At 42.5% G+C, this 26209-nt stretch overlaps 3 protein-coding genes across 5 annotated transcripts; 2 read left to right on the top strand and 1 right to left on the bottom strand.

The window, feature by feature from the left end:
* Positions 1-1415: 1415 nt before the first annotated feature.
* LOC137296364 (uncharacterized) lies at positions 1416-7244 on the top strand. 3 transcript variants are annotated; one of them, XM_067828145.1, is made up of 3 exons: positions 1416-1498; positions 2984-5043; positions 5484-7244. In XM_067828145.1, the coding sequence occupies exons 2-3, from the start codon at positions 3009-3011 to the stop codon at positions 5630-5632; spliced, it is 2184 nt and encodes a 727-aa protein (XP_067684246.1). In that variant the 5' UTR covers positions 1416-1498; positions 2984-3008; the 3' UTR covers positions 5633-7244. The 3 variants fall into 3 exon arrangements, with proteins under 3 accessions (XP_067684246.1, XP_067684248.1, XP_067684247.1); XM_067828147.1 differs by having other exon boundaries at positions 1465-1560; XM_067828146.1 differs by lacking the exon at positions 1416-1498 and adding an exon at positions 1508-1556.
* Positions 7245-12610: 5366 nt separating this feature from the next.
* Positions 12611-21051, top strand: LOC137295687 (uncharacterized). The gene is made up of 3 exons (XM_067827169.1): positions 12611-12779; positions 15732-15919; positions 16988-21051. The coding sequence occupies exons 1-3, from the start codon at positions 12723-12725 to the stop codon at positions 17232-17234; spliced, it is 492 nt and encodes a 163-aa protein (XP_067683270.1). The 5' UTR covers positions 12611-12722; the 3' UTR covers positions 17235-21051.
* Positions 21052-23038: 1987 nt separating this feature from the next.
* On the bottom strand, positions 23039-25299 carry LOC137296805 (uncharacterized). Its single transcript, XM_067828664.1, has 3 exons — positions 25208-25299; positions 24006-24187; positions 23039-23340 (listed from the first exon to the last, which is right to left on the bottom strand). The coding sequence occupies exons 1-3, from the start codon at positions 25274-25276 to the stop codon at positions 23088-23090; spliced, it is 504 nt and encodes a 167-aa protein (XP_067684765.1). The 5' UTR covers positions 25277-25299; the 3' UTR covers positions 23039-23087.
* Between the last annotated feature and the right edge of the window lie 910 nt (positions 25300-26209).

Raw genomic sequence — 26209 nt, 5'->3', positions numbered from 1 at the left:
TAATTTCAGGAAATCGGTTAGTGGAATGTCCACACACGTCCAAGCGCGGAGAGGACGGTGGGAAAGTCCAGCCTAAGGTCCAGGTTCTACACCGTACATGGATTCGACGTAAAAAGTCAACGATTATCGCTCACCTCCGCAGAATGTATCATCGTTTACTAACATTAATGGTACGGTGGTTCCCACAAGGTGTGATCAAGCTTTTGTCAATAATTTGATCATGTTTGATTAATAATATGCATTCAGTAACCTGTTCTACAGGGCTAACGAGGTCATTTTACGTTACTGTGATGTAGCTGCTAAACTGTTCATTTTGTTTATTGATCTTGTACGTCAGCCATAGTACAGCTACTGTAAAGACTGACCCTCCACAAACACCCCACTGTGTATATAAAGTCAAAATTATTCAGAATATCACGTGCACCAACAGAACCCATATTCTCGGGAGGGGTGTTAATATTATCTAGTGTAAAATAATACACTGCGATGTAATGTAATTATGCCTTGTTTTGTAATATAATGTAACATTACGTCACATTACAAGTACAAAGGCCACCTACCTCTCACCACTCCTTATTTTCTCTCTCACTTACTTTACACCTTTATTTGAGTGTATGGGTAGCCTAGTGGTTAAAGCGTTCGCTCGTCACGAGATCTAGTGGTTAAAGCGTTCGATTTCCCACATGGGTATAATGAATGGAGCCCATTTCTGGGGTTCCCCGCTGTGACAAAACGGCGTAGACTCCCTCAATAATTACGCCTTAGTTACAACTCCAGATTGTGTCGAAGTTAACCATGCTCTTCAACTTCAAGTTCAGTGGAGTTAATATTTATTAAACCCTAACTTATGGCTCAGTGGTATGGGGGCGGTCTGTAAATAATCAAGACTGGGCCAGATAATCAAATGATCAACAGCGTGAGCATCAATCTACGAGACAAGGATTGGATTAAATGTGCCAACCAATATAAGTAAGCGAGCCTCACCGCCCGATCCCGTTAGTCGCTTATTACAAGCATGGGTTACTGAAGATCGCTAACAGTCCAGGTCGTGCAATGTTAGTCTAGACTGGCAAACTTACACATTAAAACATCATAGGCAATCGACACGTTCTGTTTTCATAATACCAAGTATCATTAATGTCAGAATTGAACAAATAAATCCAAATTTATTGACTGATTTCCTACGCTTTAAGACGTGACTTATACTCGATAGATCGGCTTTATAATAACATATAATGGTGCGAATAAAAACTCTCATCAAATATCGTTCACACGCCGACAATCCGGACCCGAATACTATCAACCAGGACACGCGAAGCCCGTTAACACAGCACCGACCCCAAAGACGGTGAAAGACAGCACAGAAGGACTGAAGCGTGAATTATGCATGGAGGCAGTCAGTCACACGGAGTGCAGTTAGCGCTTCTCTGAAAAACCAGTCAAACCGCCCTGACAAGCGAGCCTGTATTCACCTGCGCGGAAAGCAATATGGCGTAAGGTAACTTAGATTATTAATATTCTGTGTTGGAAACATTTCAGCAATATCTTCATCACAAGTAGGTGAGTTGAAATGATTCACGTTCATTGCCCCGCGATCATTTTCCCAGTGATATAGTAAACAAAACGTGTTTATTGACTGTGTAATAAACGGAAGGAGGTGAAATAAGATACACGTGATATATGATATACAATGTTGTAATATGAACACAGATTGAGGTTTAGGAGTAGAGCTGGTGTAGTAGTAGTAGTAGTAGTAGTAGTAGTAGTAGTAGTAGTAGTTTGTTCTAATGATGACTGTAGTCATTGGGGTAGTAGTATCAGGCAGCTTTGTATCCCGGGGTGAAGGGGGCTCAAACTCGTAGTATGGTCGAGCTAGTGGTGACGAGGTAGTGGTGACGTAGTGGTAGTGGTAGTGGTGACGGTGATGTAGTGGAAGTGATGGCGATGATGTTGTGGTTGTCGTAGCGATGACGATGATATAGACGTAGTGGTGACGGTGATGTAGTGGTAGGGATGACGGCGATGTTGTGGTAGTCGTAGTGATGACGATGATATAGAAGTAGTGGTGACGGTGATGTAGTGGTAGGGATGACGGCGATGTTGTGGTAGTCGTAGTGATGACGATGATATAGACGTAGTGGTGACGGTGATGTAGTGGTAGGGATGACGGCGATGTTGTGGTAGTCGTAGTGATGACGATGATATAGAAGTAGTGGTGACGGTGATGTAGTGGTAGGGATGACGGTGATGTTGTGGTAGTTGTAGTCGTGACGATGATATAGAAGTAGTGGTGACGGTGATGTAGTGGTAGGGATGACGGCGATGTTGTGGTAGTCGTAGTGATGACGATGATATAGACGTAGTGGTGACGGTGATGTAGTGGTAGGGATGACGGTGATGTTGTGGTAGTGGTAACGATGATATAGAAGTAGTGGTGACGGTGATGTAGTGGTAGGGGTGACGGAGATGTTGTGGTAGTCGTAACGATGACGATGATATAGACGTAGTGGTGACGGTGATGTAGTGGTAGGGATGACGGTGTTGTTGTGGTAGTCATTGTTGTAGCAGTGACGGTCATCATGTGGTGTTCGTAGTAGTAACGGCGATTTTGTTGTAGTCGTAGTGGTGGTGTAAGAGTAATAGTGACAGTGATGGTACTAGTATCAGTAGTAGAGGTATTGTCAACAGTATCAATAGGACAGGTAACAGTAAAGCTCAAGTGTTCAAGCTCACATAATTCTGTGATCATGAAAACTATGAGAAGTAGTTGCCAGGAAGTAGTAGCTGTGACACAGTAACAGAACACGAAGACTCACTGGTAATATACCTACCACATCAGCAACAGTAACAGAGATGGGTATTAATTATATTGTCATGATTAAACCACGACAGCTCTGCAGTTACATCCGTCCTGCCATGCATCTCAACATAACAGTGCGTCGACAAGTTTGAGTAATAATATGTCGCCACGTTTCTTTACCAGGTGACGACGGGCACCTTGACACACCATGAAAAGCCTCGCCTGTTTGCTCTTGGGTCTCATTGTCGGGACATCAATTCACCCCCTGTACGCCAACACTGTATGCTCGCGTGAATGCACACCCGACTGTACACTATGTCGCTTCATGTTTACAATTGATCCTTGCCTTACTATGATGCACGGGAACGAACGAGTTGTCCCGAGGAATGGAAGTCTCTATTACTATGATGACATAATGTATTATAACGCCACGACCGGCCTGCCCTTGAACGACACGACGGCCTGGCGCATTAACGACACCGTGGCCAGACGTATTATTACAACCGATGGCGAACAGGCAAGGTTTGTAATCAGCATCCACGACCAAATGGCTGATTCAGCTTTGAAGGAACATTTCCCAGGCCCTCCTGTCGTTGTTTATGAAGGACAGTTGGTTGAAGTTTACTTTACAAATAGACTCCACGCTGACACTGTTTCCGTTCATTTCCATGGCATTCACCAGAAAGATACTCCATGGATGGACGGGGTGCCTTTCATCACTCAATGTCCAATACTTCCGGGTGTAACATTTAAGTATAAATTCAAGGCAAATCCGGCAGGAACCCACTATTACCATTCCCAGATTGCAGGACAGACAGGGCTGGGTTTGTACGGTCCACTCATTGTAAAGAGGAGACAAGAAGTCGATATACCGCAGCACATCATGCTTCTGCAAGACTGGAATCATGATCTAGATCCTGAAACGGTGTATCTGAAGAGTGTCACTTCGGCATATACCTGTACATCAACCACCAACTGTTCTAAATATGAGCAAACACGATCATCGGATGACACCAAATTTGCCAATTTTGAATTCTACAGTGGTTTAATCAATGGACGGGGCAGGTACTACGATCCGATAACGGGTCGACATAATGGTGCTCCTCTAACCAGGTTTGTGGTCAAGAAAGGGAATACCTACAGGTTTAGAGTCATCAACGCTGCCACCGTCTACGCATTCAGAGTGTACATCCCAGGTCACAACCTCACCATCATTACAACAGACGGACAAGACCTGCAGCGAATTGAAGTAGACTCGTTTGTAATTCAGCCCGGGGAACGAATTGACTTTTTACTGTATGCTTCGAATCCTTTCAATGTGACTGAATACAAGATAACTGCCGACACCCTTGAAGTCAGTCCTCCCGTTCGCCATATCGCGGAAGCCATTTTACAATATGATGATGAGGATGTCAACGGATCGCTAAGCATACCAGACCACCCCTGTAACCCCAGGGGAAATTTTACCTGTAGGGTATTTAACTGTCCATTCAAATATTTCGCCAGAATGCCGAACTTGACATGCATTACATTAAATGATGTTAACGGATATGCCATTGATCCGAACAGAGATGAAATCATCAGCGAAAGGTACCCCAAAAGACTCTTCCTCAACTTTGCTTTCCCTGGAAGAGACACAAACCCTGGATCCGTCAACGGAATTCGGTTCCTCCGACCTAAAGTCTCAGCATTGACCCAGCGGCCTCAGGTCGAAATTGAGTGTAATGATCCTTGTAGTGTTGACCAAACCCCCTGTTACTGCATGCATACTGTCTACATCAACGAAGGGGATATCGTAGAGATGATCCTGCTGAACAAAGGATCGGGGAAGGGAGTCTCACAACCAGTTCATCTCCACGGCCACTCCTTCTATGTTGCACACCAAGGCTTCCCGGAGTACCAGGATTACTCTGGTGAAGTGCTGAACGACAATGACGATGTTGAGTGTTTGGACATCTACTGCAATAGGGCAAGATGGAGATCAGGACAGAACTGGCAAGCTTCGGAAGTCAATCCTCGGATCCCTCCTCTCAAGGACACAACTGTAGTGCCATCTGGTGGATATGTCGTTTTGAGATTCAAGGCCGATAACCTGGGTCTATGGTACCTTCAGTCCATGGTTGATATTTACAACACCAATGGTCTAGCTGTGCTTCTGGACGAGTCAGCATCTAAACTCCCACACAGACCTGACGGCTATCCAGTGTGTGGAGACTACACAGCCTTTCAACTGCCACTCGATAGTAAGTATACTGAGACGGTACCCGGTTATTGACCACAATATGTGCGGAATGAGTTCCAGTTATCTACCAGTGAACACCTAGGTTGGAATTGGTCTTTGACAACCCATACTTGTCGTACGACGTCGTATCGTATCCCAAGGTGCTGACGTTGTTCATCATTTGATTGTCTGGTCCAGAGTCGATTGTTTAAAGACGCTGCCATATAGTTGGAATATTGCTGAGTGTGGCGTACAGCAACAATCACTCCAGGTATCTCTATCCACGTTTGCCGTACAGTGTGTATTCATTTTGCAGCAATGTAAGGTTCTACCGATCATGAGTTTAATTCATAAGTTCGCCAGTGGAAACAACGTGACATGCAATAGTGCAAAAACTTAACGTTCATTGTGTAAATTGTCTGGCGATTCCCAGGCTCATGTAAAAGATGTGTTCTGTTCCAGATGAGCGAAGGGGGTTGAGTGGAGGTCTGATCGCCCTGATCGTCATCAGCCTGCTGCTGATGCTGGCTCTCATCGTCCTCCTCATCTTGTACTTCCACAGGAGAAAAGTGAGGGTGTTCAGGACAAAAATGTTCAAATGGTGCAAGTGATCACACTGTAATCAGAGAAACGTTTGTTTGTCTCCATGAAACCATAGTTGTGTTGACTGCTAAGTTGATGTTTCGCATTCACCAAAAGTAGTAATTCATAAAAGTAAACTGACACACAAACGAAAATACACACATTGTCTTTGGGTGATTATTTCCTAAAAAGATACTTAAATATGCATTTCTCAGTTTACTATAAGTACGGTTCTCGATGAAATCGTCAATGCACACTACATTGGTTATACGATCATATGGCTGATATTAATGAAAGACATGTAGATACAACGTGCCAGCGAGAAAGGTTATACAGCTTGGTTGCCAGAATTTCCTTTTTCTTTTGAAAAATGTTAAGATTGTATTTTCCAAGGTCCTAATGTCTACTGAAATCTAGAAATAGTGCCTGTATGTGTACGAAGTTTCTATAAAAATGGTATAATTATCATTGAATATCCCGATTATCATTACTTGAAGTTTTTGTATGTTACCTGCTGTTGGCAGTTTTTCTCACGTTATACTCAGGATTTAGCAATAGTGTCCGTGAATCAAAGAAATGAAAAAGCATTTAACCTAGATTTAGTGGCATAACTATAAGATTTGTTTTCTTCGTCGATGTTATATTCACGAGGTCGATTCGATTTGTCGGACAAAAAATATAAACGGGCCAGAAAAAAATATGTTGTCTGTTCGACCACAAATCAGACAATTCAAACGGAACAAATAAATCTGATCACGATAAGATAGCATACCAAATCTCTGCAAGATAAGAAAACACGGTATGTGTTGCCGTGTACTGTGTTTGGTTACCTCCCATTGACGTACAACACGCTGCATATTCCCAACCAGCTCACGCTATACGGAAAGATAAGAGTATTTACGAATTGAGGCCTTTAATGGCTGAGACGATAAGGGAGACTTCAACGTACGCGTACTAATCATATACCCTTGTAGTTGTGAGATAGACTGTAGTCGGTTAGTACTTATAGTTCTAGTGGTTCTAGTTCGAAGTTGCTATGGTGTAAGATGTGTCTCTATTAAGAGTGGATGTGTAGGACTGTCATTAAACTGACATTGATGAAGGGCGAAATGTCACCGTCACCATCTGATTTAGTAGTAACGTATCAGGTAGGAAGGCACACGTGGATGTGTTGGCCCATTATGTGCATGAGTTGGATTTTATGCCGTTTTTGCAGAACAGAACCTCGACCTTCAAAGTGACGAGCGAACGCTTTATCCACTAGACTACCAACCTCCCCTGTTGGTCTACGTGTATATCAAATCCAGGTGACTGCAGTTTTCTGTGTCCCTCCAGAGTGGTTTCTGTTTGATAGCTGAGTTCACCGGGTGAACACATGACATATCCATGAGTATATGTGTCTTATTTCCTCAGCATTGATATCCAAAAATGTACAATCCTGCGATTGTTTTCTTTGAGGCTTTTATAAACCCCGGGTTGCATGAATAACCCTCTTTAATATATGTGGTAGATCTGTATAATTGTGTATACACTATTATTTATTTGTATATTTTTTTTTACATAACTAGAGAATGTTGCATAATAATAATCCCGTCTTATGAATGCGAGATGCTCTTGTGATGATTAAACCTCGTGGTTTTATTTCTGAGTTTGTTTGTCATTTCCCCCAAAACAGCACACTCCAAGACTTGGAATCGATTGAAAGTGAAGTGATTACACATAATAACAAATATTCAAAAAATTCAAACGTGTTTTCTCGTTTTGTTATTGATGGTATTTTACCTATTTGTAATCTTTTATTTAGTTTCTACATTCAAATTTCGAGCTTGTGAATTATTTTATTGGGAGCTAGGAACTTTCACTAAAAGCTAGCCAGACTGGCTAGCAAACTTTGGAAACTATTTTGCAAACTGGTGCTCATATATCACAAACTGGGCTGTTATAGTAATTTCGAACGTTAAATTATGTGTACTGCGACATAGTCCCTAGAAATATGCTTGTCCTCAGAGGCGATCAGGTGGTCAGGTTCGCTAACTTATCCGTATTTCCAATTGCATAGATCGACGCTCATGTTATTGATCACTAGTTTGTCTGATTTATTTGGAGGTTGCTACCATATAACAGGGATATTGCTAAGAGTGGCGTTAAACAACAAACCAATACAAATCAAATCATAACAATCTTCAAGCAACTTCAAACTTTTAACGTAGATCTTAAAATTACACATTTATTTATTATTTCAACAACTATACCCACCAGTTTTAGATTAAACCCACCTTTATGTATGGACTATTGTTTCAAATAACCATGCTTGAACACAACGTTACGGCGGTGGAATAAACTCGTGGTTAAAGCGTTCGCTCTTCACGCCGAAGACCCGGTTTCGATTCCCCACATGGGTACAAGATCTATACCTACTTTGTTCAAGTAGTTCTCCTGTCCAGCGTGTGACAAGCATGGTATTGGGTGTGGCATTCTAGAGCGGTTTGGTCCATTAACACATGCATCTAACAGATGAAAAATACCTGAACAAGAACTCCGTGAGTTTAGACAAATTAACCAATGCTGCAAAGAATATAATCAATATTTTGAACAGTAATTAAGTACTCATTATATAAACATGCAGGTCATACAAAATATGTCAAATATTGTATTTGCTTCCTAACAGTCATCGGAGCATGAATAGATACACCGCTTTTCCGTAATTAATAAATTTCCCTCGACGAGGCAAGGAATGACTGACTGAATTTAATGATACGCCGCACTTTACAATATTCCAGTTATATGACGTACTTCTCTAAATAGTCCAAATCAACCACACAAGAAAGTGAATTTCCTTTGGAAGAGTAGATGTTAAAGAACAAAATGTGACAGGAAACACGGGTGTCCATGCGTATTGTGACGCATTGTCCACATTTAACGGGCTATTGAATTGTGTACATATTTGCATTATTATTGTAAATTGTACATGTAGTGATAAATAAACTGATGAACCTGATCAATGGCTAATTTATGTCCAAGTGATACTTAATATTCAATACCATTGTTTACTTTAAGTAGAACACCGCCACCAGTGTCTTGCCATCCCTTTCGATGGCAAGTGATGATTTTAATCTATTGCGTATGGTCATTAATGTAATGAGACGATCCTGTCGTGGTGTCGTTGATTTTGGTCTACCACGCCCAGGTCTCATTGCCACCCCACCTGTCTGACGTCCAACAAGCGTGACATTACACTTTTTGATTTACCCAACATTCGGGCAACTTGACGCAATGATGTCCCCCTCCCCACCCTCTTCTATCATCCCCACAATTCTAAATTTTGTGTGTTTATTGAGATACTGCCTAGAAGGCATTTTCAGCATGTGTTCAACTCTACTGCATTAGTGATTGGTGTGTTCTCCAATAAGCGTACAGAGGTTAACTTCTGTGTGCACGTGCATCACGTGCTGGTAGTGAATCATGTGGAATTTCATTGTCATTGGATATTGGATGTTGCGTGCTGGTGCAACGCTACGGTAACGCTCAACGTTTGCCGCATTCAATTTCTTAGTTCCCTTATTTTTGTCGATAGCATATATAGTCGACAGAATATTCTTTTGATGTCCTATGCCTTTATCTTTTGGTTTAGCTTCATTGTGACTGGGTCCAATTTTGCACAGATAATGAAAAGATTAGGAGAGACTGAACACTCCCATGTAAACAAACATCTGTCAGGATAAGTGAGCGAGAGAGTGGTTTTAACAATAACAACATTCAAGTAGTGGCACCTCGAGGGACACCTACAATGGATTTCCATTGTTGTAACCACCTGAGGAATAGAACCGGAGTTTCCGTGTAGCAAGCGAACGCTTTAAAAACTTGACTACCCTGCCAAGATTAAGAAAACTTTGAGAAATAACCAGCGACGTCTTGGATTTTAACCAGTGAAAAGATTCTGTTTAGAATAACGGATTTGTGTTTCACTGATGATATGAGTAAATATTCTGTAGGGCTAATGCACAGGATGTGACTTTATGGTCTACACTACGTTGGCATATAGGGCGCCATATATATATGACTTACTTTGTGCAAGAGACGCCCTTCATGTATATACAGGTAGCCTGATAACTGTGAACACTTCATCATTAATGCTAGTCTGTTTTGGACGTATTCGGTACCGAAGACACGCCAGACCTGTTCACTATGACACTGCAGTAGGCCCCGTCCTGAGTTCATATGACGTCCCAGCATCCCACAGGTACTGAAGAGTTGTCTCCCCTTTTCAAACTCAACACAAACTACAGACCAAGCGTTTAGGACACAGGTATGTATAGGACCCGTCTCTGTGTCAACAGCTGAAACCTGAACTACCAGCCGAGTTAAAAAATTTAAGATCTTAATTCAGAGAGTCACTTTAAATTTGTTTGTTTTGAGCTTTGTTTTGAACTTCGAGGTAGCATGACCAGTGTATGAAATACGGCCCGTCCACCCACCCGAGATGGGCTAGATTTCTAAATGACTGTCTACATTTCAGCTAGCCAGTCCGATGGTCTGTTACAATTTGTGCATGTTCCATTCATCTGAGTAAATTCACCATACCTTGGTGTCTACGTTTTGGGCTGGTAACATTCTGAAATTACCAACCCTGATTTCTGGTTGTTTTTTTTCTGCTCATTTCATACACTGGTATAACGAATTTACATTCGCTCGAAATATGATTTAAAACCGAACGCTATAAAAATTCTATAATACTACCTCTAGTTTCAAAATTGGATTTATCTCCATTCTGCCATGAAAATTTAATGAACAGATTTAGTTTGAAGTCTTTCTTTGGTTACGCGTTAAAACGTGACGTGGCCTTTTCAACCAAAGGAAAAAATAATGCATTACCGTAAGCCATACATAAATGTGAACAGAAGACCAACATGACGAGAATATATACCCTGAATGATCTTAAATAACCATTAACAATTCAGTATGTACTGTTATCGTGAAAGAATTTGGTTCAGTACCGCATTACCTAAGCGAAACCTGAACTGTAAGGTCACTATCGTGGACATCACATACTGCAGCCACGCGAGGAAACGTCAGCTTTCGTCGTGAAACGACATCGTCAGCAGTGAGTATGCGCAACATCTGACGAATTCACCTCTGGCATAAACTGAATTCAGGTCACTGCAGATACATGCCAAGGAGTTTTCTATAGAAGACAGCGATAAACCTGTTTTATAAATGCGAGACTTTATGGGGTAGATTAAACCAAGTGAAATTATTTACGCTTATATATTCCTCTAAACAGCAGGCCCGTTTACAAGAGAAAGTCAAGTGGTTACAATTAATTTTGGCTTTCCTTTGGACCGAATTTATAGAAACAAATCTCTAAACAAACGCTCAACAAAAACCAACATATCCAGTGCGAATTATGCGACAGATTTCTTTACTGACGAATCCAACTTAAAAGAACTTAGTGTGCTTTGTCTTTGCTTGTTTTTGCTTGTTTTTGCTCGTTTTTGCTCGTTTGTTTGATTGTTGTTATTCCAGGTATCACTTTCATTTCTGTCATGAGGCACAGAATAACTTACCTCAACATATTTTAGATTTTAGAGCTCTAAAATTATTTATTCGCTCATGAATTGTATTGATTGAAGGGTTAGTATCCTCCGTTATGCGTGTCTGATGATGAAAGAATCACGGCCGAGCTATCATGCTCGATTGTGTAACTTATTCCATTACATGGAATAAATCTTAGTCTTAAAACAGTAAAATATTTTTTTAATAAAATTCATACTCTTTTAGTTTTGTGCTTTGTAAGAGTAATGTATTTCGTTCATAATTGTTTATGTACAAAGTAATGTATATAATACATTGGTAGCTGGTTAGTGGCAGTGCCGTCGACCGTGACTGAAGTACAGTTATGTTTACGTCTCCGTGAGTAGAGGTATTTGTGACTGCATCATTCAAAGTATTAGATTTTCTATATTTACCATTTTTAAAAAAATATTTATATAATTATCTGTGTTATCTTCATGTTCGGCCGAAATATCGCAACACCCGAGGGGATGGTGTAAATCTGACTGGCGTCCATACAGGTAGCAAAGGTACTGAAGTCCCCAAGGTCCCTGGCGTTCCGACCCCGCTGCAGTTTATAGCTGTTTTTTTCATAGTATCCTTCTCTGTTGTGATATCACGTCCCAATCACATGTATTTTGACGTCAACTGCGACTTTATCAAGAAGCACAGCACTCGCAAACAATCCAAATGCGATGTCACATTCAGTGCACGATTGGTAGCGAGTCCAAGGTCTCTCCCCCTTTATCTGATAGCAATATGTCAAAGTCTAAGGTAATGATTTGTTTGTTTGTCCTTTGACCAGACAAGTCAGTTATCAACAGTATGAGCATCGATTTACGTAACTTTGGCATGAGTGAGTGAGTTACGATTTTAAGCCACATTAGCCTTATTTCAGTCATATCCTGACTAAAACAAATTCTATATTCATGATAAGTACACATAACTTACAAAATCCTATCCACCAATAACAGTAGCATGACTAGACCTTAAAATGAGTTAAAACTAGCTAACATATATCTTCAAAAGTAAATAACTGTGTTGGACAATACAGCGTAAAATCTATCGCCAACAGCTACAAGTAGCGAGTGAATGAGTTTAGTTTTACGCTGCATTCAGCAATATTCCAGCTATATGGCGGCGGTCTGTAAATAATCGAGTCGGGACCAGACAATCCAATGTTCACCAACATGAGCATCGATCTGCACATTTGGGAACCGATGACATGTGTCAACCAAGTCATCATGAACCTATGACATGTGTCTAGCAAGCCTGAACACCCGATCCCGTTAGCCGCCTCTTACAAGCATAGTAGCCTTTTATGGCAAGCATGGCTTGCTGAAGGCACCGAACCTTCAATTTTAACGTCAGTATTGACAAGAATGCAAAAAACACAATGACGTAAACACTTTTTTATATCTCTGCATTAGCGATAAATGACCAGTATATACGACCGTGATAAACGAGGTTATCAACCACGACTTTACACAAAGGGCTCACACAGCACCTGCTTTGATACAGGGACAGTCTGGCAGCTTGTATTATAGTGCTGCTGCTGCTGCTGCAACAATGATGAACCCGCGTCACGTTGTGATCCTCCTCCTTGTCTGGGCGCTACTGCAAGTTGTGAGTATTTGAAAATGAAAACCTATCTTTAATAAGGTTCTATTTAGCATATGTTATACTTGGAATTACACTTTATCGGTAAAGATTCTAGTATTTTTGTAAGGCTGAATCCCATCCGGAATTGATCTCAGAGTCAAACACAAAAACGCCATCACACGGTGTAATACAGCGCTCAGGTGTTTTGTTACTTTTTATTTAGTTTCTATGTTCCAGCTTACAAAGCTTTGAAAGTGCACGTGATGATGTATATAATATTTATTTTTTGACAAGGTCACTGCGCCTTGAAGTATCATCATCATCACCATCATCATCATCATCTTTATTTCCTCCAAGTGTGGATATTACAAGAAAATTCAAACATGAAATTATGTATATCTTTATGTATATATTTATATATCAGTTCATGTCTGTAGTGAAGGGTATATGTTATGGGGAAACAGTCTTTGACGAGAGAGACGTCACATGAGTTCTGGTGAGTTGTACACAGGGGCGGAGGTCAACAGGAAGCTGGATGTGAGCTTCAGGAACTCACTACGGCAGGATGAGTCCAGGGCGGTGGGCGGTGGCATCGCCAACATATAGAACAGGAGTTGCTCGTCACCACAGGCGTTCAACATGACGTGCAGCTTGATAGGGTAGACATAATAGACAACTGCCCACAAATTATCCCTTAGTCTAAGGATCTGTAGCAACACGTCGCAGTGTGTTGGATGAGGTCTGTGTAAGGCGTGTCACAGTGTTGAAGACACGGGAGATCTGGCTACCCAGAGGCAGGAGAGGAAGTCAAGCTGTTTGACGTAACGTCTGTCCCTTGACGTCATCTACAAGGTGGTTTGATGGACGGATGCAGTATCAGGACTCTTCGAGAGTCTTTGTCAGCCTGCACTCTGTCGCACCACGCCGGAGAGTAAGACAGACTGACAATGGCGTTTACAGTTTTTCCACAGTGATCTTGTTGGTACAGCTCCAGATTGTACATATTGCAGGAAGCGGTCCTGCATGTTGAATTTATGGAGATCTTCGAAGATGTCTGTGATGAAGCTGTGCTTTTGACTTGGGAGGGTGCCTGAAGTGAATAGTCGGATGCTGAAAAAGTGCCTGGATACGGTGCTGGAGTTTAGCTTGTGAACATAGCTTATGGAGGAACATCAGCTTTCTTTCTTCTATTTCAGCCTTGATGCAGTGCCAGCCTAGCTTGCTAAGAGGCATGTCCGTTCTTGTCTGCTTTTGGAAACCTTGAATCTTTGTGGCAAAATACTTCCAATTTGTCTCAAGTGTAGGTATGTCGTGCTGATATTGTTCCATACTTCACACCCATATAACATCAAAGACAGAACTACCAAGGCTAGCAGCAGTATATGGACTGAGGGAGTTTGGTTTTATTCCAAGTCCAGTGATGCCATGAAAGGATGCTTTTCCTATTCTGCATGCATCATCAATAGCGTCGGTGAAATCCTGGGTGCTTGACGACAATGACAGGCTTGGTGGAGTTCTTGTTGATGTTAACGAAGGAGTTATGATGAGGAGGATGATACTTTCATGTACGGGGTGAAACAGATGCCTTTACATTTTGTCGGGTGGATTTCGAATCTCCATCTGTTGGTGTAGTTGTAGGCAATGTTCATAATGAGTTGGAGGTTTCTTGGGATGAGGGCTATAATGCATGTATCGTTGGCGAGTGTCGGATTTCCACAAGGCAGTGATGCCACTTTGATACCATAGTCGCAGTGCTGGAGGAGGTCGAAAAGTTCGTTGATGTAGAGGAGATACATAAATGTCGACAGGGCTCCTCCTTGTCTGACTCTGCGTTGTAGAGAGAACCATGTTGACGTACAGTCGTTACTGATAACACAACTCTGGAGATTTACATATGAGTCAGACAGGATTCTTAGTAGGTATCCAGGAAGGTGAAGGCGATGGAGCTTGCACAGTAATCCATTGGGCCATGCAGTGTCAAACGCTTTCTTTATGTCAATGAAGGCGGCAAATACCCTGCTCCCAAGGCTTTGGTTGAGTAAAATGGCCACTTTTACGTTGAACGCGGCTGTGGTTGTATCAAGTCCTTTCTGGTATCCTTGCTGTTGAGGGTTGGGTAATATGGGATCGTTTTCGTAGCAGTGTTGTTTCAATCTATGGTGAACTACTTTCTCAAAAAGATTGTAGATCATGGGGCGTAGTGTTATAGGTCCGTAGTTTTCTGGGAGGTGCTCAATCAACTCAATTCTCATCCCACAGAAACTGTTTTGAAATTCTGTAAATCGGTGCTGATGAGATCAAATGGTTTACTTTAACCATCAGTTCTATAATTTAATATGCAAATGAGCTTTTTATCCTTTTCTGCATCAAATTAAACCGAAGACAATTAAACCATGCAGCAGTTTTCCGAGACTGTTTGATACGCACCGGTGAAGCGCAGGTCGTTGCTGGGGTAACGACTGCAGAACCAAATAGACTTTGTCAATTATGAGAATATGACATATGATGGTCTTGTCTTTAGGTAGACAGTGTGATACAAGAAATAATTTCAATTCATGTCCGAAATTGTATTTGATGAAGAAAGCTCTGTCTCTACACTGATCAAGTGCAGTGTTATGTTAAATCATTTCCTCATTTCCTCATTCATAAATTATAATACCTGTGATCTGGTCATAGCATTAACCTTTATGATCAGTATCCAGTGCCTATAGTAAGAGGACAGGACACATGAACTGGATTGGGTGGTCCAGACTCGATTATTTACAAACGGCCACCATATCGCTGGGATATTACAAAGTTTGGCGTTTAACAACAAGCAAACAAACCGTATTATAGTATGACAATTTATTATTTAACTTAAACGATACTAACCCAGAGTCTGGTATGATTCCGATTCGTGTACCATCACAAAGGGGCATTTTGTTGTTTTACAACTTTGAAACAGTTTAACGACCTGGTTTATCCATTTGTCTCCAGTTTACAGGAACCCAAGGGTTCCGTCGGCGGGACGTAAGGCGCAACATCAAGCGGATAGCTGACAGTTACAATGGTAGTACACGGTGGTCGTATTCATCACGCTATGAAACAGGCAGGAACACCAACAAGTGCAACATCTTTGTAGCCGATGTGATTGACGAGGCTGGAGGTAGCGTGCCCCATCGATGGTAAGATTCATCACCATTATGTTATGTCATAGATCAGCGACATACATACATACATACATGTATGTATACATACATACATACATACATACATACATACATACATACATACATACATACATACATACATACATACATACATACGTACGTACGTACATACGTACGTACGTAAGTGCGTGAGTGCAGTTGTACGTGGGTATCTGTAAGTAACTTTTCCATGTGTGTATGTGTGTGTGCGTGTGTATGGCTGTGTGTGCGCGCGTGTGTGAATAATCCAATCAGCTTTCGTCTACCTGCAGGATCGGCTTGGCGTTTGTTTGAATAGTCTCGCACCGAACTGGAAGTCTGGCTTGCCATGCGTTTCATCGAAGCAGCGGACGAAGAATGGGGACTATTTCATGGATACACAACATCTTTATTGAATTTCTGTATTGGCGACGTTCACGTGATCACTTGCTTGACAACGACGTGAGAATCTGTGTCGAAACTACGTAGCCTATACAGAATATAGAAGTTGTAAATTCATAAAAATAGTCCTCACGCTTCATCTATCCAACTTCTAGATTGCCAGTCAAAGAAATTGAAGTACATGTAGTATATCTGACGCTTTGTTCCCACACGAAAGTTGATATTCTATCTGAAATTCTACATAATTGGATTTAGATCCATCACACTCACTCAGGGAATAATATTATACTGGTTTATCATAATCCAAAAGCCGGTATGGCATTGTTACAGTAGATAATCCGTAGAAGCCAATGAGTCTGATTGGTATACAGCGGGGTGGCTGATAGTGGGCTAAGATACTAATTGCTGGGATGAAGATGTTACTGTGGATTAAGAGGAGATTGGTGAAGACCTAGGTCTAATTAATTTCCCGGACATCCATAACATTTTGTCTCAGGTTACAATAACAACTTCTAAATGCCTCTCAAGAACGTTATTATGCTGATTATTGCTTCTATTCGTTCGTGTATGGACTGCCCACTGCCCACTCCCATGACCGTATATGACGATACAGCCTCTTTTCCAAACAACACTATTTTCTCTAAACAAGGGATCATATTTCAGGTGGGGATTATCCGGTCCCATTGGAGCAAGAGAATGGGGAAATCCTAGTTCCAGCTACCTGACAAGCGATAGTTGCTGGACCAATCTCCAGACTGGTAGTGAAGGTGATGTCATTGCCGGAGGAGGACACGTTGGCATAGTAACGGGATTGGAAATGACAACCAGTGCAGCGCACTACAGCGTGGTGAAGAACGACTGGGGCTACCGCCCTGGACAGATTGTCACGTTCTGGAGATACACCTGTTGACGTCATATTGGTTTCTTCTCTTCTCACCATTGAATACTTCAAATGATATCAGAGTGATTATACCGATATTTTTCTGCAGAATAAACCCTTTTATGTCTTATTAATGACCAGCAATCACGGAAAAGGTATTCTTGTTTTCGTTATAATTCCAAAACAGTACATCGTCGACATATGCTACAACGAGGTGAACTATACAGCTTAAATAGATTAGGTGGGGTAAGGTGGGGTAGCCTAGCTAGTGGTTAAAGTGTTCCCTCCTCACGCCGAAGACACGGGATCGATTCCTCACATGGGTACTGTACGTGTGTGAAGCTCATTTCTGGTGTCCCCATACTGAATATGGCTGGAGGTGGCGTATAAACACGCTCATTATATACTAAGCATCAAAAGAAACGTCAGGTTGGTAGTTTCCTTACTGCGACCATAAAACTAAAAACTTAGCAAATGTTGTGATTGTATTTTTTGGTCAGAAAATCAAGCTTTACGTGACAAAAACCATTTGTCTCCAAACACAAATTCGAACCAAGGAAAGGTCCACCAAAACGCAGCATGAACATGAAGAGGGTACGGTGTTCTGCATGCAGTGCATGCATCAAATGCTGCACGTGCTTTTCTCTTGATCCAGCCCAATACAATGCACCCCCAAACTTGGTTGAAACATTAACGTCAAAACGTCAGCAGGATGCCACGTCTTACATCAGCTCAGAGGAACCAAGCCATAGGACGACTAGAAGCTGGTCACACTGCCCAAGCCGTTGCTAACCACTTCCATGTTAATGTTCGGACCATCTACAGGCTTCAGGAACGCTTCCGGACCACCAACACCACAGACGACCGTCCCCGCACCGGCAGACCAAGGGTCACCACGAGACGTCAAGATCGCCACATTGTGCGACGCCACGTACAGACTCCTTTCCAACAGGCCTCTGAGACAGCACGTCAGACAATTGGGACATATGGGCGACCGCTCAGCACTTCCACTGTACGCCGACGTCTTAGCAGCAGTAACCTTCAGTGCCGCAGACCTTACCGTGGACCAATCCTCACGCCACGTCATCGCCGTGAACGTCTACAGTTTGCCCAGTACCGTCAAAACTGGAGACACAGACAGTGCAGAACTGTTCTTTTCACAGATGAGAGTCGGTACTGCATTTCTACGGCAGATGGCAGAACAAGAATTTGGCGACGTCGCGGCCAGCGTTACGCAGACGAGTGTGTGATGGAAAGGGACGCATGGGGAGGTGCCAGCATCATGGTTTGGGGGGGAATTGGCCTAAACCAGAGAGTTGGTCCTGAGGTATTCCAGAATCTTGGTCCTGGAAGAGGAGGCGGCATCACAGCAGCGAGTTACATTGACCAAGCCCTCAGACCCCACGTTATACCACATTTGCCTCGTCACCGTAACAACGTGTTTCAGCACGATAATGCCAGAGCCCACACTGCAAGGGCTACACGGGACTTCCTACAGCAGAAAGGTGTCAAAGTCCCGATTTAAATCCAATTGAACACCTTTGGGACGAAATTCAAAGGCGGTTGAATGACGTCATCCCAAGACCAAACACAGCTGATTTACTGCGTGAAGCCTTCCTAAGAGTGTGGAACCAGGTGCCCATGGCATTCATCAATCGACTTGTGCACTCCATGCCTCGACGTTGTGCTGCGGTCATTGCCTCCCGTGGTGGTCACACGAGGTACTGAAGTCAGGACTCTGTTTGGACATTAAACGTTAACATATTCCAATGAAATGCTGTTTAGTTATTCATCAATGTGTGTAGAAACTGTAAACAAAACCGTTTTTCCATACACTTATTGCATCACATTCTGTAATGAATTGAATAAAGTGCCTGTCAAATTTGGAATATCTACTGACGTTTCTTTTGATGCTTAGTATATTTTGTTTCACAGTAACAACCACAAACCTCGTGTTTTGAACTTATCCTTGTACAGGGAGAATAAATTCAAATTTACGATACGAACCAGCAAAACATGACGATTGCTCCTTGAATTAGTTGTACGTGGAATACAGTTGGTGCCACCAACATGTCACTAGATCAATATATAGAATTCTTGTTATGTACGTATGTGTGTGATCAGTTTGTGATCTTACGTAAATTCGTACACATTATTCAGGCGGATCCAAAGAGGGGTGGAGGGGTGAAACCTGGAATAGCCAATCTATGTCTTGCATGCTACAAGCGTCCCTGTCATTTTCATACTTTTCAAAGCGTTGCTCCACTATTGTAAGTCTGTTCTTCACCTGAGTGAGTGAGTATGGTTTTACGCCATTTTAGCAATACTCCAGTAATGTCAAGACAAAGAACACAAGAAATTGGTCTCACATATTGTTCCCATGTGGGGAACTGAACCCGTGTCTTCTTCGTGACAAGCGAACGTTTTAACCACTCGGCTACCGCACCGCCCTCTTCTTCTGGAAGTGGCCAGAAATGAATATACACGTTACGCTGGTTACATTACCTCAAGGTTTCTATTTGGATATGGAAATGATATCCTTATGACGAGTCTTTTGACCATGTTGCCATTCCTTCCATTTTCCTTTGCCATTTTTGAAAACCTTCAAACTCATTAATATAATAAATGGAGCTGCTTAACTCTGCTTTAGGCTATATCTACTCTTGTATTTGATTGCAATGATTCTCCTAGGTCAAGAAAACCTAAAGTGTCTGGCAGCACAATCGCCAGCACAGCTAACACCTACATCAGAAGCACCAAGTGGTCCGAAGCTTCCACGCACAGAACCGAGGCAAACACCAAGAAGTGTGACATCTTCCTCGCTGAAGTCAAGGAGGAGGCCGGAGCCATAGTTCCCCCCAGGTTTCACCTGCGTGATTCAGCGACTGAGTGGTAATCATTAACTTTGACAGCATATAAGTTTAATCGGGCTGTTCGTAAATGGTAACTGTCAGAGCGCATGCACACACTTGGTAAATAAGTGACAATTCACACGTCTGCAGAAAAAGACTGCACCAACACAACAACTGTCTTTATTGCTGTGTTTCTGTTTACTTGATTCCACAAGATGAAGTCAAAGTCAATACTTTGTACGGCCACCATTGGCAGCAAATCAGAGGTTGGTCGGACAAAGGTCACACAACGTACCTTTGCAAAAATTGTGACTTGGCTAATCCCAAAAACATCAGCCCCATCACATGTTTGAATACTCAACATAAACATTCACATGGCTTTTGACAAAGCTTGTGTCATCCTACTGTTCGTCAAATTACATAATCCACAGAGAGTAGAAGGGAGAAAGGAAAGGATGTCAGGGACAAAAAAATAATTTTGGAAGATGTTAAACCACATCACTGCAGCCTCTCCATGTGCTAGATCGACTACAAGAAAGCATAAGACTTTTGAATGGATTGTGAATTATTTTTGTACAGCTGACCTTCCTGAACGACTATGTACTTGCTTACTTAATTCTTTAATGAGCTGGTGATCGACTCAACTGTATTCGCAAGGACAGGTGCAGACTTCGGAATCTATTCCAACAGATGGGGACTATTTCAGAGGGACGTCTTCTGTCTTGTGCATTTTTGCTTGTCATTAAATCCTTTGAGCTTATTCCTCAGTAAAGAGGAGGGTTACCATCGATGACATCCTCAGTACAGATCGCCAACACAGCCTAGTGGTTAAAGCATGCGTTTGTCATGCAGAAGACCCAGGTTCGATTCCTCAATTATATACAATATGTCAAACCCATTTCTGGTGTCCCGTCCCTGAATAATCCTGAAAGGTACATATAACCATACTCACTCACTCACTTACTAAAAGACCCGGTGACATGGCTCGTTGCTTCTATTATCGTCTTCACTATGCCTATACTGTACCCTGAAATATGGTACCATGGAAAATGATTCTTTTAAACTTCTTTGGAATAGACCCACATATAGCCTCAGAAGAATTCCTGCCTACAAACCTGATCTTGTCCTTTTTGATTGAGCCAATGAATTATTCAGGTAAGAGAACTTTCTGTCCTTCTTGACAGCAAAGTGGCATGCTGCTTGGCTGGTTGGCCTGATGGTCGGGTGTATGGGAAGGTGACCGGGCTAGTTGGTTGGTTGATCTTTAAAGACGCACTCAGCAATATTCCAGACCAGACGATCTGTGCATCGAGCTATGGAGCTGGGATACTATGACGGGTGTGTGTCAGCCAAGTCAGCGAACCTGGCCACCCGATCCAGTTTGTCGCTTCGTAGGACTGGGCACCATTTTGAAAATGCGTGAGGATGAATGCCTGAACCGTAACCTTAACCGCACAAAACATTCCTGCTGGAGAGTTTGTTCAAACAAACGACAGTCCCCCTGCAGTCATTACCATTATCAGGTCGAAGCCAAGTTCACCTGCGGCCGTTCCAGACAGCCCTGTTCGACAAGTACAAGGTTCGACAAGTGCAAATCGTCTAGAAGTATGATCACGTAACTCTCATATCATATCTTAGACTTACGACTGGCGAACCACTAAGGCATTTTGGTACTACAGCACCAGGACACAACCACGCATCCTCAGACACCCAAGGGATGCAACTCTGCACGGAGAAAAACAAAATAATGATATAACGGTGACCATTTGGGTATTTAAGGACCCTTCGAGCACTTGCGCGGTTCCTGGTTGGTTTGTTGTTTAACGCCGCACTGAGCAATATTTCGGCTATATGGCCGCGGTCTGTAAATAATCGAGTCTGGACCAGACAATCCAGTGATCAACAACATGAGCATCTATCTGCGCTATTGGGAACCGATGACATGTATCAACCAAGTCAGCGAACCTGACCAACCGATCCCGTTAGTTGCCTCATACGACAAGCACAGTCGCCGTTTATAGCAAGCATGAGTTGCTGAAGGCCTATCCTACACCGGGACCTTCAAGGGTCTACAAAGCACAGGAAAACTTGTACGTTACAGGTCTTTCACCTTTAGTCTTGTCTGACGGTATTATCATGCATGATCCTGACGACAATCTCTTTGTCATCTAAATTTGTGGCTAATCTAGCATACAATCGTCAGCAGGTGAAAGGATCGTGTAAATCCAGCCTGCTCCTCGAATGGTGATCTACCTTTAGATCTACCTTTTGGTGATCAATAGCCCATTTTTAAATGGTACTGTCTAAATTTTCTCTTTTTAGAAATACATACTAGCTAGTTTTAACTCTTTTTGTGATACTCCCGTTATTTTACAGTACGTTGATGACTGGTTCTTTCACTACTTATGTTCACTGTGTATCTACAAGATTTCTCGTCAATACTGACGATGTGACGTTAAATTTCAACTCACTCACTCACTCACTCACTCACCAGTCTATCACAGGTTTTGGTAAGTTTGGCGAGGTAGTTTGAATTTTGTGTGTTTGAGAAATAACATCAGTGTATCCTTATCCTTATAGTCATGGCAACTGCAAGTTGAAATCCTTTGTCGGAAAGTGATCATAGTGCTGAGAGTTTCTGTTCGTTTAGGTTTCCAGAATTAAATGAATATCTTTCCAGAAGCATATGTGCATATTTTCGGGGAAATAACTCATCTGAAGAGCGTGTGGGTTTACGCCATACTCGGTAATAGTCCAGCTATATGTCGGCGGTCTGTAAATAATCGAGTCTGGACCAGACAATCCAGTGATCAACAGCATGAGCATCGGTCTACGCAAATGGGATACAGTGACACGTGTCAACCATGTCAGCGAACCTGACCACCCGATCCCGTTAGTCGCCTCTTGCGATAAGCATGGGTCAATGAAGATCAGTTTTAACCGGATCTTCATGGGTTGCACATGACGACACACTCTAACAACGACTTCTGTGAGTTTTATTGTTCCACTGAGTACAGCTACATGAGCTGGTTCAGCAGATGTAGCGCCACAGTGTCATTGGTTTCTGAGAGGAACGGAAACCAAAATTGTTCCTCACAACTTTATCAAACCTTGCACTCGTAGTGAGCTTGTAGCCCGTAACTATGCCAACATGCCAACCGTCCCCGATGACGTCACCAGTTCGTGCTGAGGTCACGCGTGTCCAGCATCGGTCTCTGGTCAAGTACGTTGATCTAGGATTGCCCCACTCTCCTGCACCGATAGGGCTCCAGGTGAACCAGTGTCTGCAACAAGCAATGAGACCTCTGGATTAACGCTCATTTCAAATCACAGAAAACAAACACGAGGAAAACTTATAGGGGGAACATAACTCTATCCCTTTATCATGCATGCAGGATGTAAAGATAACAACATAGCAAGAAAGTCAACGTGATCAACAGAAGTATGGATAAGCCGAAGAAAATAAGTAATGACAGAGTCCATGTGTAGTGTCTCGTATTACAGAGAATCAGGACTTGGAGACAAATACATTGCAAAAGACGTCCATTCACATTCTGTGATGACAGTCTGACAGGTCCTGGTGTTCGGAAGTCTGTGTTATTTGTCTGTCAAGTCCTGGTTCCGATATCTGTGTTAACAGTCTGATAAGTCCTGGTACATAAGAATACTTGTTGATGGAAGCAATTTCTGGTAGTTTTAATCCAGTGACATTGATAGCTTTCGATTGCCTTCAGTTTTGATGCTGATTTCAGGTGTGGGTTGACTTCAGCGCATGATGATAAAGACATGAGAATTGCCACAAAATGCTTCGGGATCCGCTTTTCTTGGGTTGCAGTTGTTCACATACAGTCTTTTACACCCTGATGCAATAATCGCGCTTCACTGCCTTAAAATATGCTGATAATCACTCACTTATTCGCTCATGCCCTCGAGTGACATTTACAAATACCTTTGAGGGACTTTGGCTCCAGCCTCCTCCAGGACTTCAGCCACGAAGATGTTACACTTGTCGGTGTTTGCCCCGGTTCTGTGACGGGAGGCTTTGGACCACTTGGTGCTCCCTATATACTTGTTAGCTGTTCTGGCGATGGTGCTGCCAGCTACTTTAGACACCTTCTTCCTTGAAGACCACTGCAATCATATATAGCACTAATATAGCTTAGAACAGTGTCCAAAGACCCCACTTTTCTGGGTGATGTCAACATTTTCATATGTAACCGCCAAAAGGTTATAACAAAATAAACTAGTATGGTTTTTACAAATCGTTTCAAAATCACGAAAACATAGCCGAGTTTGTTTACTGGAACTGAAAGACTGAGTCTTATATATGGGTTACCACAGTGTCCCGATGTGTGAAGGGAATGTGGTTTAGAATCGTGTTAAACATCACTGAACACATATAGCGACGAGCTAGTAGCTGTTCTAATTGGTAGGTTTTGTAGTGTAACCAGTTGCGGTCTCAATCTGGTGCATCACGCTGATAGAGAACTCCAAACCAGCAAGAGCTCGGAGAGACAAGTAATAATGGGATTTGTAGTAAGCTGAATTCCGCACCACGGAGGAGCACACTAAAGGCACTACAGTCTGATGATGATTATCATTATTAACCCTGAAAATCAAAGCTGCATGTGAGGCATGGAGGTTAATGGCCACCTTAACATATTGACACATTTCACTGTTTACTACGAGGGAGGAGTGCAGGGAAAGGCACAGCCAGGTGTTGGAGAAGCACGTACACAAGTGCCTAGAAAGCTATTATTTATTAACCGTTATTGTGCTTTCTCCATGCTTTCTCGCACACCTGGCTGTCCCATTGTCGGCACTCCTCCCTCGTAAAAAATAGTGAACTGTGTCAACATTTTAATGATAGTTTCTCAAACAAGTTTTTTTTGTTTTAAGGGAAAATATTCTAACGAAGTTCGTATGATGTTCTGATTATGATCAGCGTTTCATTGAGTATGTTATGTTTATCAGTTTTCGAGCTACATGATTGCAATTCATCGGCCCGCTTTGTGTCAAACTGACTGCATACTTTTAACCCGGATCTTTCCAGGTTTGACTGAATGAGTCAGAAGACAGAACTTGACCAGAATAATCACCCTGCACCTTCTATAATGACCTGTATCAATATATGTTCATTGTAACACTCACCCATCCGTTCACATATGCAGGGCATATCAGACACAACAGGAACGTGATGGCAAGGTATCGGCCGTTCATGATGCTGGTGGTGATGTGTTTTGTCCAGGCTGCTGGTCCTGACTTATATAAATTCACTTGCACACATTAAGAGTTGCGCACAAAGCTAATAAAATAATCACACCAACTGTCTACCAATCGCGAGAGTTATCAGAGTTTTCACTAATAGCGGCTGACAAACACCATGCTGATTATTGATTATCCTTACTGATTTTGTTACATGTGTCATCTACATTAAAGAACGAAGGTGTAAAGCAGGAACTGAAACATCTGTTGTTTGGAAATCAAGGACACAAGGGTTCGGATGTTGGACCTTCTAAAGTGGTGTTCACCGTCGTCAAGTGTGGAATCAAGGACTCAGGTGTTCACTTTCGTCAGGTGTAGAATCATGGACACAAGGGTTCGGATGTTGAACCATCCAAAGTGGAGTGCCCCTTCGTCAGGTGTAGAATCATGGACTCAAAGGTTCGGATGGCAGTAGTCTAAGTGAACTTAGGCCCTGTATTATACGTTACACTGCTATACTTAGCCTAACAAACCCTAGTGGAAGGTCCAGCCTCATAAAGTGGTGCTCACCTACGTCATGTGTGGAATCATGGACTGAAGGGTTCGTATGTCCCGGCTTACAAAGTGCGACTCACACTGGTCGGCATATTGTAATGGCCCGCCAATTTCCATACATGGTACATGTTCGGTGGTTGTAACGATAGAACAGGCCTTCAGCAACCCATGCTTGCCATAAAAGGAGACTATGCTTGTCGTAAGAGGCGACTAACGGGATCGGGTGGCCAGACTCGCTGATTTGGTTGACACATGTCATCGGTTCCCAATTACGCAGATGGATGCAAAACGAAGAAAACGAGAAGTTGCTGGACGAAAGATTCTGCGCCGTGATATGCACGGAACATACGATCATCTCGTCAGAGAACTTGAAACTGAAGATGAACCGTCTTA

Source organism: Haliotis asinina, chromosome 9 (assembly GCF_037392515.1).
Source record: "Haliotis asinina isolate JCU_RB_2024 chromosome 9, JCU_Hal_asi_v2, whole genome shotgun sequence".
NCBI classification, from domain to species: domain Eukaryota; kingdom Metazoa; phylum Mollusca; class Gastropoda; order Lepetellida; family Haliotidae; genus Haliotis; species Haliotis asinina.
This window is presented reverse-complemented; position numbering and strand designations above follow the sequence as displayed.

Coding starts and splice junctions, on each gene's coding strand:
- LOC137296364 (XM_067828145.1), top strand. CDS start 3,009: ATGAAAAGCCTCGCCTGTTTGCTCTTGGGTCTCATTGTCGGGACATCA. Junction 5,044..5,483: donor CTTTCAACTGCCACTCGATA/GTAAGTATACTG, acceptor GTTCTGTTCCAG/ATGAGCGAAGGGGGTTGAGT.
- LOC137296805 (XM_067828664.1), bottom strand. CDS start 25,276: ATGAACGGCCGATACCTTGCCATCACGTTCCTGTTGTGTCTGATATGC. Junction 24,188..25,207: donor CTGCATATGTGAACGGATGG/GTGAGTGTTACA, acceptor ATATGATTGCAG/TGGTCTTCAAGGAAGAAGGT. Junction 23,341..24,005: donor GGAGCCAAAGTCCCTCAAAG/GTATTTGTAAAT, acceptor TGCTTGTTGCAG/ACACTGGTTCACCTGGAGCC.
- LOC137295687 (XM_067827169.1), top strand. CDS start 12,723: ATGATGAACCCGCGTCACGTTGTGATCCTCCTCCTTGTCTGGGCGCTA. Junction 12,780..15,731: donor TCTGGGCGCTACTGCAAGTT/GTGAGTATTTGA, acceptor ATTTGTCTCCAG/TTTACAGGAACCCAAGGGTT. Junction 15,920..16,987: donor GGTAGCGTGCCCCATCGATG/GTAAGATTCATC, acceptor ATCATATTTCAG/GTGGGGATTATCCGGTCCCA.